General features: G+C 42.3%; 1 protein-coding gene across 4 annotated transcripts in view; it reads left to right on the top strand.

The window, feature by feature from the left end:
- Positions 1–17,550, top strand: part of LOC121286904 (tumor protein D54-like) — a 71,768-nt gene that overhangs the window by 42,719 nt on the left and 11,499 nt on the right. For all 4 annotated transcript variants that reach the window (XM_041204141.1, XM_041204139.1, XM_041204140.1 and 1 more), the window contains one exon: positions 981–1,029. In XM_041204141.1, the coding sequence (XP_041060075.1) occupies positions 981–1,029 (49 nt within the window). The remainder of the gene's footprint in view (positions 1–980; positions 1,030–17,550) is intronic.

The following is a 17,550-nucleotide window of genomic DNA, read 5'->3' as shown; positions in this document are numbered from 1 at the left end:
CTGGAGGAAATAGTCTCAGTCCACTTTCAGTTAGCAGTTCCAGATTTTACTCCAATGCAAAGTGGTAAACTTGTTGTCAGAATGCATCATTAATTATTTCTCCTTGTAGACACATTACTTGTAATGTCTAATTTGAACTTTGAATAGACATAAAGTTGAGGCCAGATGATCCAAACAGATTTGGGTGTCTAAAGATCAGTTTACTTTGCCGTGCTACTGTTTCCAGGCCTCTGAACACATGTCAAGTTCCCTAAACCATTGGGATTGGGCATGTCATGGGGAATGTAATGAAGGGGAGAAAATTGTCCTTTTTTTTAATATTGGTCATAGTTAATATAGCTTAAAAGACAATGCTATTCCTGTTTTTAAAAGGAAATTAATTTGAAGATTTTATTTAAGAAGCTTCAAAGTATGTATATTAACTTTTTTCTATGAGTTGCAGGTTTTTGTTTGTACAATTTTTGATCTTGCATTTGTAAAATTACTGTTAGGAATGTTTGCTATCATGAGAAAGTGATGCATACTCGCTCAAAGTTTGATAACCTTCCATGCCCACTGGGCAAACATTTCTTTTTATAACTTGGGCTATTTGTTCGTTTCTTAATGCTTCCAAGTAGCAGTTACTCCATACGTCATTCAATAAGCATGCCTGCTATGAGGTAATGTATTACTACATTAATTTGATCTCAGAGCCTTTTTTCCCTTTTCTGTTTAGTTGCTGCATTGCTGATAATACCTATCCCTTTAATTACCCAAAAGTGCGGGTATTTCATTTTGTTACAAGTTTTGTTGGGTATACTTCCAAGCTTAACAGCATTATTCCTCGTGCTTTACCCTAATTATATAGTTTTATGATATATATCAAATGTAGTTATTCAGTTAACTAGTTAGCATATACTTGTTGAATTGTCAACAGTTCTGAGATTTAAATACAGTTGGCTTACACAAACATTTAATTTCTATTTTTGTTTTGATTTCAGAGAATCTCCTACCTTTAAGTCATTTGAAGAAAGTGTTGGAAATCTAAAGGTATGAAATAAAAGCAAATCTGCCAACCACTTTTTGTTTTAGAACTTTGCTTTCTAATTGTAGGGAAAATTAAGTTTGGAGAAATAGGTTCTCATATGCTACAATTTCCAGCATTTTATTCAATGTATTAAAAGCAATTCTTGCCCAAGAAAACTTGCTCCTCATTGCATATTTGTATTTATTTTGATTGCAGTTTTTAATTGAGCATGACACCCCATGACATTCAAACTTTTCAGCTGTGACCAAACATATATTTCTGAGATGAAATATGAAATGAGTTTCTCTATTTTCGGGCTTTATTCTCAACTAAGAACTGATCACTGTCAAGTTGTCTGAGTAGGCTTAAACATTAAGCTTCAATAATGGTCAGAATATCCTCCCTTAAAAACAACATTGCCATGTATTTAGTGACTATATAGATCAAATTCCATTTTCATTGCATAGGAATCCTGGCTTTTTTAACTGTCACTTTCCATCCATTATGGCTGTTAATTTAATGTGATTAAATACTATTTAAAATTTATTTTTTATTTTCCAGGATTTTTAACCAATATTTTAGGGATTTGATTATTCAATTTTTCAGTGGCACTGCTCATCAGTGGATTTCGGTGTACCCTTGTAATGGGACACTCTATAGATTGCAGAAGTGTGCCTACCTGTAATTGTCCAGTGCTGATTTTATATCCAGATGGAGCCCCAGGAAATAATCTGTTAGAGACTTGTATCTGTCCTGATGTAAATAATATTGTACAAACATTTTGTACCTAATATGTTAATAACTTATTTATACCAATTGTTAAATTTGCCATGTATGTTGCACACTCATTATTTGAGTATTGCCATCCTGTCCTGTGTCTAAGAAGCATCTAAGATTTTTTCTATTGAAAGTTACCTATTGTGTAGTGATGTCTACAGTTGCACACGGTTATTGCTTTATCGAGTTTCCTAAGCTATTATCACAATTGTTACAGTGTAGGAGAAGGCCATTCGGCCTATTGTGTCTGCACTGGCTTTCTCAGCATTTAACAGTGCCAATCCCCTGTGTTTTCTCTGTACCCTTGCACATTGTTTCTGTTTAAATAATCATCCAATGTCCTTGAATACCTTGATTGAACCTGCCTCCGCACTTCCAGGCAGTGCATTCCAAACCCTAATTACTTTGTGATTCACCACCCTGCAATGTTATGGAGCTCCAACGCTTTATGGGATGGTCAGTCAGGTAGGGAAGTTGCTCCCTGACTTGCCTCATTCATATCTACAACACGGCTAATGTAACCTGAGAGAAATTTGCTTTGTTCAAACGGTGTGCATTGCATCACCAGAACCCACTTGTTTTAAAAAAAAACAGGAAAATATCCATCTTTGTTATCAATGAAAAAATATTCTCCAGTTCTGCCTTGAAACAGCTTCGGAAGAGATTTGTCTGGAATACTTAAGTGGCTGAGCTGCTACGTCTGAATAGTTGTGTCGACTGGAGATTCTAGCTGTGTCTGAGTTTGAAACTGACTAGCTGAATCTGCGAACTTCTGCTTTGGATAAATTTGAATAAGTTGTAAAGGCAAATACAAGCAGAATTTCTAAATTCATTTAATGGTCGTTTAGATTTTTTTCTCACATTTTGAATGCTACTTTAGCTGGAATGCTTCCCCTGGTTGCAAACCTAGTTCCAGCTGGTGAACATCAAGGAAGGAGATAAAGTAAAGTGCTGAGCTGAGCACTAATTCATCAAATCTTGGTGGCCCAGACTCTAAGGGGGATGCTTAACTTATTTAAGTAAAAATAATGATTGGTACTCATATCAAATTTCTATGGAGGCTAAATGTTAGTATGAGAACAACAATGATTTTCATTCATACTAAATGTCCCTTGATGAAAGAATTAAATTTTTGGTTAAAACAGACTTTACTTCTCCTTCTGAATAATTTTATTTAGGGGCTACTCCGTAGTTCCCATTGCACTTATTGTATGATTGATACATTCTTCCAAATGGATGTTGAAATAATTTTTGTTCCTGGATATGAGTTGTGAATATTTGCTTCATGGAATAGTAACAGTTGAGTTTTTCTGTTTGCAGTTATTTAACAAAAAAGCTTAGCCAGTATTTCTTTGAAGGATAGCAGCGAAATCAGTGGGTGAGTTAACCAAAGGTATACACGTTTGTATTGATTAGATTAATAGTAGCTGAGGCAGTGTATTAACCTGATACTCCAGTATATGCTGCCAGGGAATTTTGTATTCTAAGCAAAGATATGAGAAAGTAGGGAATATATCCATGTTTTTGGCATGAATTTATCAGGTCATGGGGTAGACAGTGTAAGCAATTATGTTTCTGAAAGTGCAATTGAGCAAATTGCCTACATTTGCAAGAAGTCTCAAGTCCCTGAGAATTTTGGCTACCTTTCTGATAATCAAAAATGTCAGCTTGAACCTTGAACAAAATTCTCAGTAATCTGCGTTAACATTGTTACTGTTTGGGCTGATTCCAACTTGGGATTCTGAGTCTCTGATTTAAAAGTTCATTTTCTTTGCTCTCGTCTCTTCTGGCCCCTTGTTCTTTTTTCCCCTTCCAACAACTCTTCAAATCTTTCTTAGCCAAAAGGACTGACTGCAGACCTGCTTCCAAGCTTCTGCTGGTGTAGCTTGACAGCAGATTGCTCGGAAATGCACAAGAACATTGAATGAAAGTCATCAAAGTGAAACATTAATTTTGTTTCTCACTCCACAGATGTGCCTGATCTGAGTGTTTCCAGCATTTTCTGTTACTTTATTTCCATCTGCAATATTTTGCTTTGGTCTCATGGTCTTACCATTGTGGCCTGGTTGAAATCTAAAACCAACTGAGAGAATGTCAGTTGCCATCATGAGTTTTAATTGTTCGGTAGTACAGAACTTATGTAAAAAGATATTTTGTCGAAGCTTTTTGCCTTGTACTCATCAGGACAATTTGCAAGAACACCAAATGTAAAGGGAACAACAATTGATACTGCATGAGAAGAGAGTGCTGATTAGTTGGCGAGCGAGCTCGGATTGGGAGAGGTGTTGCCATGGAGAATGCACCAGTCAATGGTGGCTGACAGTTAACTGTCCAGCGTTGTTTGAAATTTAAACCAGGCAGATTGACTCTGGTTAAGGCATTACTCTGAGGAATGAGTCATCAAATGGCTGTCACTTATTTTGTTTAGCTGAAATGGGCACAATGTGTGTACATGTTCTTTCTGACTGTAAAGAACAGTGCTCTAAAAGGTGTCCAAACTACCTTCGATTACCCTGGAAGGGCAACCTATCAAAAATTTCAGGAACAGGTGAAGCGAGCTGTTTCATGCTACTTACTGTGCAGTAGCAACATGAGTGGTGTTTGCCACTAACAAGATGCTGCCATCAAGCCAACAAAGATGTTCTATCACACAAATTAGTAATGTGGTAAATGAATTTTGGTGCCAGTGTGAGACCATACATCCCAAAGATTGGTGGATCGTATCAAATGGCATGTCCCTTCCGCTGTTCACAGTGGGCAAGGTACAAGACCATGCCCAACCAGCCCGTGCTTGCAAAACTCAAAACAATGTCCAATGTGAGACGTGATTCCGTGATTGGAGAACATTTGCTAAGTAATCCTCAGTGTTCTAAGAATTATGCTAATTTAAGATTGCCAGTCAGGCTTGCAGTGTGGCACATTTGCAAACAGTGGAAGCTACGTATATTAATGCACAGGACTAAAAGCAAAATACTGCGGATACTGGAAATATGAAACAAAAACAGAAAATGCTGGAAAAACTCAGCAAGTCTAGGAGCACCTGTGGATAGAGAAATAGAGTTAATGTTTCGAGTCCTTATGACCCTTCAGAGCAGATGAGACAAAGAATGAAATGAAACTGGGAACAAGGGCAGCTTTGAGATAGGATAAGTTGGTTCTTCTGGAGAGAGAGATAGTGTGTTTAATATAGCAACACATGACACTGAGCGTGGATCTCGGGGTGCGGCGAGAACAGCAGTCCGAGGAATGTTGTATGTCTCGGAGTTACCTGTAATCCTGGGTGGATTCGAAACATGAGAGATGAAACTTCAGTTGGAATCCACGTGGGGTTAAGTCGGAGACAGACAGTCACTGAAGAAGGAAATATGGCTGTGGAAGCAAGCTTTGGTAAACACCTTGTCAAACACAAGGAGGGAAATGGAAAGCAAGAAGCTGAACAGGGCAAAAGAGACAAAACGGAAATCCTGTTGGAGAAAAGAGCAGTACATCTTCAAGGTTAGCATTCCTGGAAGAGAAGTGGCAGTGGATTAAACACTAAGATAAAAGCAAAATACTGCGGATGCTGGAAATCTGAAACAAAAAACAGAAAATGCTGGAAATGCTCGAAGAAGGGTCATATGAACTCGAAACATTAACTTTGTTTCTCCCTCCACAGATGCTGCTAGACCTGAGTTTTTTCAGCATTTTCTTTTTTTTGTTAGTACACAGGTCCTTATTCTTTGCAGACAGAACATACATGTACATTAGTTGTTTCAGCTAAACAAAATAAGTGACAGCCATTCGCTGGTCAAGGCATTGGCTCATTTCTCAGGGCAATCAGTCGAGCTGCCTGGTTTAAATTTCAATCAATGCATGGCGGTTGACTGATAGTCACCATTTGACCAGTGCGTTCTCTGTGGCAATGCCTCTACCAATCAGAGTTCACTTACCAACCAATCAGCATTCTCTTCCCATACAGTATCAATTATTAACAAAAACAGAATTACCTGGAAAAACTTAGCAGGTCTGGCAGCATCAGTGGAGAAGAAAAGAGTTGACGTTTCGAGTCCTCGTGACCCTCCCACAGAACTGAACGAATATAAGGAGGGGTGAAATATAAGCTGGTTTAGGGGGGGAGGTGGGGGGGCGTGTGGAAGGGGGAAGAGTTGGTGTGGTTGTAGGGACAAGCAAGCAGTGATAGGAGCAGATAATCAAAAGATGTCACAGACAAAAGAACACAGAGGTGTTGAAGGAAGTGACATTATCTACGCAAATGTGCTAATTAAGAATGGATGGTAGGGCACTCAAGGTATAGCTCTAGTGGGGGTGGGGTGGAAAGACTAGCGGGGCATAAAAGATTTAAAAATAATGGAAATAGGTGGGAGAAGAAAAATCTATATAAAGCAGACACTTCCTCCTACCTCTCCCTGGACCATGACCCCACCACTGAACATCAAGCCATTGTTTCCAGGACTGTCACTGACCTCACCTCCTCTGGAGATCTTGCTCCCACAGCTTCCAACTTGATAGTCGCCCAACCTCGGATGGCCTGCTTCTACCTCCTACACAAAATCCACAAACACAACTGTCCTGGTAGACCGATCGTGTCAGCCTGCTCCTGCCCCATGGAACTCATTTCTCGTTATCTTGACTCCCTTCTCTCTCCCCTTGTCCAGTCCCTTCCCACCTATATCTATGATTCCTCTGACACCTTACGTCACATCAACAATTTCCAGTTCCCTGGCCCCAACTGCTTCCTCTTCACCATGGACGTCCAATCCCTCTACACCTCCATCCCCCACCAGGACGGTCTGAGGGCCCTTAGCTTCTTCCTCGAACAGAGGCCCGAGCAATCCCCGTCAACCACTACTCTCCACCGTCTGGCTGAACTTGTTCTCACACTGAACAATTTCTCCTTTAACTCCTCTCACTTACTCTAAATAAAAGGTGTGGCTATGGGTACCCGCATGGGCCCCAGCTATGCCTGTCTCTTTATGGGGTATGTGGTACATTCCTTGTTCCACTCCTACTCTGGCCCCCTCCCACAACTCTTTCTCCGGTACATCGATGATTACTTCGGTGCTGCCTCATGCCCTTGTCGGGACTTGGAAAAATTTATTAATTTTGCTTCCAATCTCCACCCCTCCATCATTTTCACATGGTCCATCTCTGACACTTCCCTTCCCTTCCTTGACCTCTGTCTCAATCTCTGGTGATAGACTGTCCACCAATATCCATTACAAGCTTACCGACTCCCACAGCTACCTCAACTACAGCTCCTCACACCCCGCTTCCTGTAAGGACTCCATCCCATTCTCTCAGTTCCTTCGCCTCCGTCGCATCTGTTCTGATGATGCTACCTTCAAAAATAGTTCCTCTGACATGTCCTCCTCCTTCCTTAACCGAGGTTTTCCACCCAAGGTCGTTGACAGGGCCCTCGACCGTGTCCGGCCCATCTCCCGCGCATCCGCCCTCACGCCTTCTCCTCCCTCCCAGAAACATGATAGGGTCCCCCTTGTCTTCACTTATCACCCCACCAGCCTCCGCATTCAAAGGATCATCCTCCGCCATTTCCGCCAACTCCAGCATGATGCCACCACCAAACACTTCTTCCCTTCACCCCCGGCCCCGGCGGCATTCCGTAGGGATCGTTCCCTCCGGGACACCCTGGTCCACTCCTCCATCAGCCCCTATTCCTCAATCCCCACCTATGGCACCTCCCCATGCCCACGCAAAAGATGCAACACCTGCCCCTTCACTTCCTCTCTCCTCACTGTCCAAGGGCCCAAACACTCCTTTCAAGTGAAACAGCATTTCACTTGCATTTCCCCCAACTTAGTCTACTGCATTCGTTGCTCCCAATGCGGTCTCCTCTACGTTGGAGAGACCAAACGTAAACTGGGCGACTGCTTTGCAGAACACCTGCGGTCTGTCCGCAAGAATGACCCAGACCTCCCTGTTGCTTGCCGTTTTAACACTCCACTCTGATCTCTTGCCCACATGTCTGTCCTTGGCTTGCTGCATTGTTCCAGTGAAGCCCAACGCAAACTGGAGGAACAGCACCTCATCTTCCGACTAGGCACTTTACAGTCTTCTGGGCTGAATATTGAACTCAACAACTTTAGATCTTGAACTCCCTCCTCCATCCCCACTCCCTTTCTGTTTCTTCCACCTTTTGTTTTTTCCAATAATTTATATAGATTTTTCTTCTCTCACCTATTTCCATTATTTTCAAATCTTTTATGCCCTGTTAGTCTTTCCACCCCACCCCCACTAGAGCTGTACCTTGAGTGCCCTACCATCCATTCTTAATTAGCACATTCGTTTAGATAATATCACTACTTTCAATACCTGTGTTCTTTTGTCTGTGACATCTTTTGATTATCTGCTCCTACCACTGCTTGCTTGTCCCTACAACCACACCAACACCAAAACCCCCCCCCCCCCCCCCCGCCCCCAAAACCAACTTATATTTCACCCCTCTCCTTATATTCGCTCAGTTCTGTGGAAGGGTCATGAGGACTCGAAACGTCAACTCTTTTCTTCTCCGCCGATGCTGCCAGACCTGCTGGGTTTTTCCAGGTAATTCTGTTTTTGTTTTGGATTTCCAGCATCCGCAGTTTTTTGTTTTTATTTCAGTATCAATTATTGTTCCCTTTACCCTTGGTATTCCTGTGAATTCTCCTGATAAGTGCAAGTTGAGTTTTTTTAGGCTGATGTCCTGTGTCAGTCCAGTCTTTTACATGCCTTTGTTCAAAAACCTGATTTAAGACCAATCCAGAAATGGAACTTATTCTGGTAGTGCAATGCCAAAAGCAGGGCAATTAAATCACATTCAGAGCTGACTACAAAATTAATAATTAGACAGATTCATTCTGCAGATAGTACTTTAAATGCATGTTTTCAGAATTTCTGGAATTATGTGCACCTTGTCAAAATGGTCATTGGTATAATTGTTAGAGATGGAAATAATAACTGAACTTGAATTGATGCATCAATAAATTGCAGTGTTGTTGATCTTTATCATCCCTCCAATTTTTTCTCTCAGGCAGCATTTAAGTGACATCCAGCAAGAAGGTTCCCACCATCAGCTGGATCCTGAATGGCTGCTGCAACACACAAAATGGCCACCAGCCTTCTGTGCAGTGCTGAAGATAGTGGTTATTTGCTTGTATATTGCCATCTGCTGGCCAATTTTTTTCCCCCTTTTTTTTGATGTGTTCTGAATTCTGGAAAAAGCATTGTTGTGTTGCATTGTAGGTTACTGTTAACTTTTTTTTAGATTAAATTAGATCTGTTAACAATTCTGTACTAACACAGGCATCAACAAATTCAGGAGTTCTCACCTGTGGTTTGTCTTTTCCATCCCCACACATTTTTCTCCCCACTGCACCGTTCCCCCACCCCAACCAACACTGGTGAACTATTTGTAGCAGTGAACTGTTGAGTTACACTTATGAATTTATTGCAAGAAATTTGCCTCAATTACCCTAATCCTGTTAGGTTAGAGGGGAAAAGAATCAGCCAGCGTTGTTGAATGCTATCTAGTGACCCCTTCTGTAAGTATTTGCAGATGGAGGGTGAAGATATGATTTTTTTTCTTCTCCACCGATGCTGCCAGACCTGCTGAGTTTTTCCAGGTAATTCTGTTTTTGTTTTGGATATCCAGCATCCGCAGTTTTTTTGTTTTTATCTATGAAGATATGATTGTGTTTCGCTGATCCCCTTAGGTTAGAATAGACCATTAATAGTCTTTCTCCAAGAAAACAATGTCTAAACCATGGCTCACAATCAAGAAGTGGTCCAGTTCTGTCTGGTCTGTGAAACCAAATTAGTATCCTTTGTTGTTGGTCCTTCTGCAGCACTGCTATCTGCTCAGTTTTAAATCTTATGGTAGAAAGGTGCCTCCTTGAGGTCAAATAGCTTTACATTTATACAGCTTGTAGGGATTTAAAGGTACATGTGAGCATGTCTTCTCATTACATGTGGCTGCCAAGGGAATTTTGTAAAAAAAAAAGAAAAATACAGACCAAGGCCAGCATTTGTTTATTATCCTTAATTGCAGTTGAACTGAGTGGCTTGTTAAGTCATTTCAGAGGGCAGAAAGAATCAGCTATGTTCCTGAGAGTCTGCAAACACATGTAGGCCAGACTGGGTAAGGATGGCAGATCTCCTTCCCTAAAGAACGTTCGTGAACCAGATGGGTTTTACAACAATCAATAATCGTTGTCATAGTCACCATTACAAAGACTAGCTTTACATTTCAGGTTTATTAACATTCCAAGTCCTCCCTTGCGTGAACCCTGCCCTTCTCTTTCTCCTCCCCCAACCCCAAACCCTCAATTTAGTTTAAAGCCCTCTCTACATCCCTAGTTATACAATTCCCCAGAACACTTCTCACTGCTGTTCAAGTGAAGACTGTCCCAACATACAGCTCCCTCTTTCCTCCATAGGTGCAAGTGTTCCATAGGTGCAAGTGTTCCATGAATTGAAACCCAGTTCTCCAAAACCAATCTTAGAGCCACGCATTCAACCCTCTGATCTTATTTACCCTATGCCAATGTGCCCATGGCTTGGTTCTGTCTTTTAATTTAGCTCCTAGCCATTCATACTCCTTTAGCAGAACCTCTTGTGTGTCTATGTGGACCATGACAATTGGATCCTTCCCCTCCTATTCCCAAGCTCCTTTCCAGACCTGAGGCAATGTCTTTAACCCTAGCACCAGGCAGACAACGCAGCCTTTGGGACTCTTCTCACTCTTGGCTGCAGTGAACACTATCTATCCCCATAACCTTACTGTCTTCTTCTAGTACTACCATGTTCCTTTTGTCTCCCCCAACTTGAATGGCTGCCTGCATCATGTTGTTGTCAGTTTGCTCATCATTCCTGCGCTCCCTCCTCCACACAAGTTGCAAGAATGTCGAACCTGTTGGACGTGTGCAAGGGCTAAGGCCACTCCATTGTTATCTTTTGGATCCTCAAACCTGCCTCACTTGCAGTGACATCCTCTTGTCCCTGAGCACAGACCAAATTAGAAGCACCTAGCCTAAGAGGTGTGACTGCCTCCTGGAACTAAGTATGCAGGCAACTTTTCTCCTCTGCATCGCAGTGTCCAAAGCTCAGGCTCCAGCTCATCAACTCTGACATGAAGTTTCTTGAGCTGCACTGCTGATGTGGTTGCTGTAGATCACACAGGTGTCCAGTAGTCCTCACATGCTACAGCTGCAACACATCACCCTGCTATCTTTTTTGTGTTATTTAACTAGTTAAATTTCAGGTTTAGAAATATCATTTATTTATTAAGTAGTTTAACTAGTTAAAGCTATAAATTTAATACAGTATTTTTAACAACACCCCCCCCCCCTCCATGCCACTCCAGCTTACCAGATAAACCTACTGCCCCAGTAAATTAATGCCTCTTGACATGTTCTGTTCTGTTTTACTTTTATTCATATACTTCCTGTTATAGTCACCTGATTGAATTATTTAATTTCTCAACGTTCAAGGAGGAAAGAGTTAAAATGCTGTCCAACCAATCGCTTACCTACTCCTCTCTGACGCCACACCTAAGATTATTTTCAAATGTGTACCTCCAACCTGTTTTACCTCCCCACTGGTCTCACTCTGTTCTTGTCCTCGGTGCTCTGTTACTGCTCCTTTATGCTCCCTGCTGGTCTTGCTCTGTTCACGAAATTTAGGAAGATTTTCCAAAGTGCAGAGGGCCAGCAAAATAAATTGTACCTAACCTCCTTCCTAAAAAGTGCACAACTGGTTGCGTTTCTGTCGCTGGATGAAAGAGCTGTATTGAATATTTAATATGTGCTTACTGATTTCCATTTTGTAGAACTCAAACAGCTAGGGACTGTATCAGGGAGGCAATAGTGTAATGGTAATGTCACTGGACTAGTGATCCAGAGACCCAAGCTAATACTCTGGGGGCACTGGTTCAAATCACGCCATGGCAGCTGGTGGAATTTAAATTTAAATCTGGAGTTAAAAGCTAGTCTCAGTAATGGTGACTATGAAACCATTGTCAATTGTCATAAAGGCCCAACTAGTTCACTGATGTGCATTAGGGTAGGAAATTTGAAATAAAAACCAAGTGCTGGAAAAACTCAGCTGGCCTGGCAGCATTTGTAGAGAGAAATGGTTAACATTTTGGGTCCAATATGTCTACTTAAGAAGTAGTAGTTCCGAAGAAGAGTTATATTGGACTCAAAACATTAACTCTGTTTCTCTCACTACAGATGCTGCCAGACCTTCAGAGCTTACTTCATACCTTCAGCATCCCCGATATTTTGCATTGATATCAGGGAAGGAAATCTGCCATCCTTGCCTGGCCTACATGTGACTCCCGTCCCACAGCAATGAAGTTGACCCTTAATTCTCCTGTGAAATGACCTTGCAAGCCAATCGGTTGTATCAAACTGCTACAGAAAAGTCCATAAGGAATGAAGCCAGACAGGCCACCCGGCATTGACCTAGGCATTGGAAACTAGAACGGTGTGCACAGCCTTGTCAACCTGCAAAGTCCTCCTTACTAACCTCTGGGGCTTGTTCCCACAGACTAGCAACAGCTTGACAGTCATACACTCAAAATCATACCTTGGAGTAATTGTCCCAGACTCTTCCATCACCATTCCTGAGTATGTCCTGTCCCACTGGCAGGACAGACCACCAGAGATTATGGCACAGTGGTATACAGCCAGGAGGGACTTGCCCTTGGCATTGACTCCGGATGCCATGAAGTCTTATGGCATCAAGTCAAATTTGAGCAATCCCAGGGCTAGATGGATTGTTTGTAAGGCTGCTGATGGAAGGAAGTCAGGGAGGAGAAAGCAGATCTTCACTAGATACAGGGGAGGTACTGGAGGACCGGAGAAATGCAAACGTTGTTCCATTGTTTAAAAAGGGATCAAAGGAAATGCCAAACAATTATAGGCCAATTAGTCTTACATCGGTGGTGAGCAAATTAGTAGAATCAATCCTGAGAGATAGATAGGATTAAATGTTATGTGGAAAGGCATGGACTAGTCAGGGATGGTCAACATGGATTTGTTAAAGGAAGGTCTTGCCTCTCAAATTTGATTGAATTCTTTGAGGAAGTGACAAGAAGGGTTGATGAAGGTAGTGCTAGTGAAGGATGTTGTGTACATGGATTTTAGCAAGGCATTTGACAAGGTCCCACATGGCAGATTGGTCAGGAAAGTAAAAGCCCATGGGATTCAGGGTAATGTGGCAAACTGGATAAAAGGTTGGCTTTGTAACAGGAAACAAAGGGTAATGGTCGATGGATGCCCTTGCGAATGGAAAGTTGTCTCAAGTGGTGTTCCACAGGGCTCGGTGTTGGGACCCTTACTGTTTGTGTTATATATTAACGATTTGGACGCGAACATGGGGGGCACGATTGGGAAATTTGCAGATGACACAAAGATTGGCCGAGTAGTGGATAGTGTAGAGGATAGCCATAATCTCCAAAACGATATAGTTGGGTTGTGGAGTGGGAGCTAAAGTGGCAGATGGATTTTAACATAGAGAAGTTTGAGGTCAAACAGTTACAGGGATTACAAAATAAATGGGAATATACCAAGAGGGGTAGATGAAGTGAGAGATCTTGGCGTACAAGTACACAGGTCCCTGAAGGCAGCAAAACAAGGTTGTAAAGAAGGCAAATGGAATACTCTCCTTCATTGGCAGAGGTATAGAATATAAAAATAAGGATATAATGTTGGAATTGTATAAAACACTGGTGAGGCCACAACTGGAGTATTGTGTGTAGTTCTGGTCACCACATTGTATGTAATAGGTTGTAATAGCTCTGGAGAGAGTGCAGAGGAAGTTTACAAGAATGTTGCCAGGGTTAGAAAAGTGTAGCTATGAGGAGAGATTGAATAGGTTGGGGTTATTTTCCTTAGAACAAAGAAGGCTGAGAAGTGACTTGATTGAGGTGTACAAAATTGAGGGGAATAGATAGCGTGGACAGGATATAATTGTTTCCCTTGGTGGAGAATTTTAGAACCATGGGACATAGATTCAAGATAAGTGACAGAAGATGTAGGGGGGACATGAGTAAGAACTTTTTTACGCAGAGGGTAGTGGGTGTCTGGAATTCGCTGCCCAAGTTGGTGGTAGAGGCAGAAACTCTAAACTTTTTTAAAAGGTACCTGGATCTTCACCTAAAGTGCTGTAATCTGCAAGGCTATGGGCTGGGTGCAGGAAGGTGGGATTAGAAAAGGCACCTGGGTTCTGTCAGGGCCACTGAGCTCCTGACTTCATTACAGTCTTGATCCAAACGTGGACAAAAAAGCTGAACTCTGTCTGACTATGCCCTTGATATCAAGGCAGCATTTGACAGTGTGGCATCAAGGAGCCCTGGCAAAACTGGAGGCATGAGGACAATTCTCCACTTGTTGGAGCCTCACCTAACACGAAGGAAGATGGTTGTGGTTGGAGTTTAATCATCTCAGTCCCAAGGATTGCTGCAGGATTTCCTCAGAGTAGTGTCCTAGGCCCAACCATCTTCAACTGCTTCATTAATGATCTTCCTTCCATCGTAAGGTCAGAAGTGGGGATGTTCGCTGACTGCACAGTGTTCAGCGCCATTCATGACTCGTCTGTGTCCATATGCAATAAGTCCGAGACAACATTCAGGCTTGGCCTGGTAAGTGCGCAGTAATATTCGCACCATACAATTGCCTGGCAATGACTATATCCAACAAGAGAATCTAACCATCTCCTTGACATTCAATGGCATTGCCATTGCTGAATCCTACACCATCAACATTGACCGGAAACTGAGCTGGAATACTGTGACTACGAGTGCAGATCAGATGCTGGGAAATCTGTGGTGAGTAATTTGCCTCCTGACTTCCCCAAGCCTACCACCTACAAGGTGCAAATCAAGAGTGTGATGGGATACTCTGCACTTGCCTGTATGAGTGCAGCTCCAGCAACACATAAGAGGCTTGCCACCATACAGCACAAAGCATCCCACTTGATTTGGCATCTTAAGCATTCACTCCCTCTGCCACCGCATAATGGCAACACCATATATTATCTACAAGATGCACAGCAGCAACTCACCAAGGCTCCTTCAATCCAAGCGTGACCTCAACACCTCGAAGAACAAGGACAGTAGGTGCATAAGAGTACCACCACCTGCAAGTTCCCCTCCAAGCCACACACCATCCTGACTTGAAACTGTCATCGTTCCTGCACTGTCACTGGGTCAAAATCCTGCAGTGGTTCAAGAAGGCAGCTCACCAACACCTTCTCAAGGGCAACCAGGGATGGGCAATAAATGCTGGCATTGCCAGCAGCGCCCACACGCTGCTTGATTTCAAATTACCAGTTGGGAATAAAAGCCATGATCAAATTTAAAATAAAAGGAACTACTGAACAGTGTAGGAAACTGCATGGGTCAGAAAGGTTACAAAACCTGACTATCAGTTGAAAAAAGACCTGATTAGAGAATGGGGAGAAAATGAATAATTGTTTTTATTAAAAAAAGCTCTTCAAACAAAACAAAAAAACAGTAAAAATTGAATTGAACATAGAAAACAAATTCCCTCTTGAAGTGTGCCTATAGTGTAGTGTATTCTTTACCATGATTTATCTCAATTTCCACATGAAATTCCCTGGGGTAATCCCTGGGGAAGAGAGTGTGTGGAATAGCAAAGATTGGGTAACACAGGGAATAGTCTTTCAACTGTAAATAATATAAAGGAGCTTCAGTATCAAAGACTGTTAATCAATGTGAAAGTCAGAGAGCCACTCATGAAACATGGGGTGGTATTTAATAACAGCGGCAGGGTCCTCGCCTGCCAGCTGAGGGCTGGCAAGAGCCCTATGTTACCACCTTTGGGGGAAGCCTACTGTATTGAGTGCCAGTCAAGCACTTAATTGGCCAACAGCAGGCCTTCCCAGGGATCAAGAACCCTGGGGTCCTGCTACCAGAGAGCTGAGGGCAATGTACCCACCTCCCTCCCAGGATCAGCGAGGGACCCCAGGACATGGGTGAGTCAAGTCTTTTTTTTGCCAAGTGATCATCAGGCTTTGTAACCTCTCTGACCCACCATGGATGCAGGGGAGAGAAGGTTTGGCAGCCAAGGCTGGCTGGGGGGGGCGAGGTGGGTTGGCTCGCAGCAGGTAATTTGACCCCCTTCCTGATGCTGGGTCCCTTTTGAACAAGAATTCCTCATCTCTGGGCTTCCCATGCAGCAACTATTCATGAATGAGGCCCTTAAGTGGGCACTAATTGCCTATTTAAGAGACTCAATTAGCGATGGGGTGGGAAGGTTGTCCGCCAGCCTTCCTGCCTTGAAGTTAATCGGGGCAGAAGTGGGAAGGCTGTGGGATTCCCATCAGGCACCCTCCTGCCTGATTAAATGCCTCCCCACTTCCAAACATGGCACGGGGGAGAGCATTAAATTCCATCCACGGCCATGTGAAGATCAGAGTCTGATGCCAGTGAAATAATGAGAAAATCCAAAGGTAAATAGTTTTCGACCTTGTGTAACATAAACGTTTTTTCAAAGAATGAATCTGCAGAGTATATGCAGAATTTATTGTGCATTACATACACTCTGAATATACTTTCATTAAGTTAACAGTAAAGGATCTTCAGTGCCAACCACTTTTAAAAGCTGGATTGAACAAAACTATCACAGTAGTGTGGGAGAAGGCTCATGTGGAGCATAGATGCTAGCATGGATCTGTTTGGCTGAATGGCTTGTGTTGAACTATAAATACTTTATGAAGGTTGCACATAAGGAGTCCAACAGGATTTTTTTCCTTTAAGTACCAAGTTGTTGTTGATTTTGAATAGTGTGGCCTCATAGAACTAGACACAGCTAGAGAAGGAATCAAGTTTGTGGCTGAGAATCATCAAAATTAGCCTGAGTAGGAAGTGAAACTGGGTCAGGAGATGAGGTAAAACATTGTATAAAAAGACACAATCTAGTTTGATCAATATTAGATCAGAGCTGGTATTAAATGAAAATGAACTAAGGCAGACCATTGGAAGCCCGATGAAAAGAAATAGTCTTGTACCAACTGTCAGTGTTACATGTGCTTTTGGCTTACTATCTCTCAATACAAAATAAAGGCCACTAAACTCTTTTTTAATTGCTTTATCTTGGCTACCTTGTGCAAATGTGTTACATGTTGGAGAAGTGGGGCTTTGGATTTGAGAGATTTTTTGAATTCATCATAATTGTACTGTAAAATTAGAACCTTTTATCTGTTTTCCTTTAATCCAGTAAATTAAAATGCCTATTTGTGGGAGTTGGCTAAGTAAACTGCACAGCATTAATAAGACAGCGAAACCAAGGAAGTGGAATTCTATTGGACCCAGTATAAAGCTACTGCGTTGCTAGGGAAGGAGGGTAACAGTGAAAAGTAGATATGAGCAGAAATAGGATTTGGGATTATTGGAAATGCAGCAAGGGCTGGAGAGTTTCAGCTATGAAGAGAGACTGGATAGGCTAGAGTAGAGAAGGCTGATGGGGTTACCTGATAGAGGTATACACAATTATAAGGGGCATAGATGGGAAGAAACTTTTCCCCTTAGTGGAGGTGTCAATAGCCAGGGGGCATAGATATAGATTTAAGGTAAGGGGCAGGAAGTTTAGAGGGGATTTGAGGAAAAATTTTTTTCACCCAGAGGGTGGTTGGAATCTGTAATACACTGCCGGGGTGGGGGGTGGTGGTAGAGGCAGAAACTCCCACAACATTTAAGAATTACTTAGATGAGCACATGAAATGCTATAACATACAGGGCTACGGGC

The sequence above is a fragment of the Carcharodon carcharias genome, chromosome 14, assembly GCF_017639515.1.
Source record: "Carcharodon carcharias isolate sCarCar2 chromosome 14, sCarCar2.pri, whole genome shotgun sequence".
Taxonomy (NCBI): domain Eukaryota; kingdom Metazoa; phylum Chordata; class Chondrichthyes; order Lamniformes; family Lamnidae; genus Carcharodon; species Carcharodon carcharias.
This window is presented reverse-complemented; position numbering and strand designations above follow the sequence as displayed.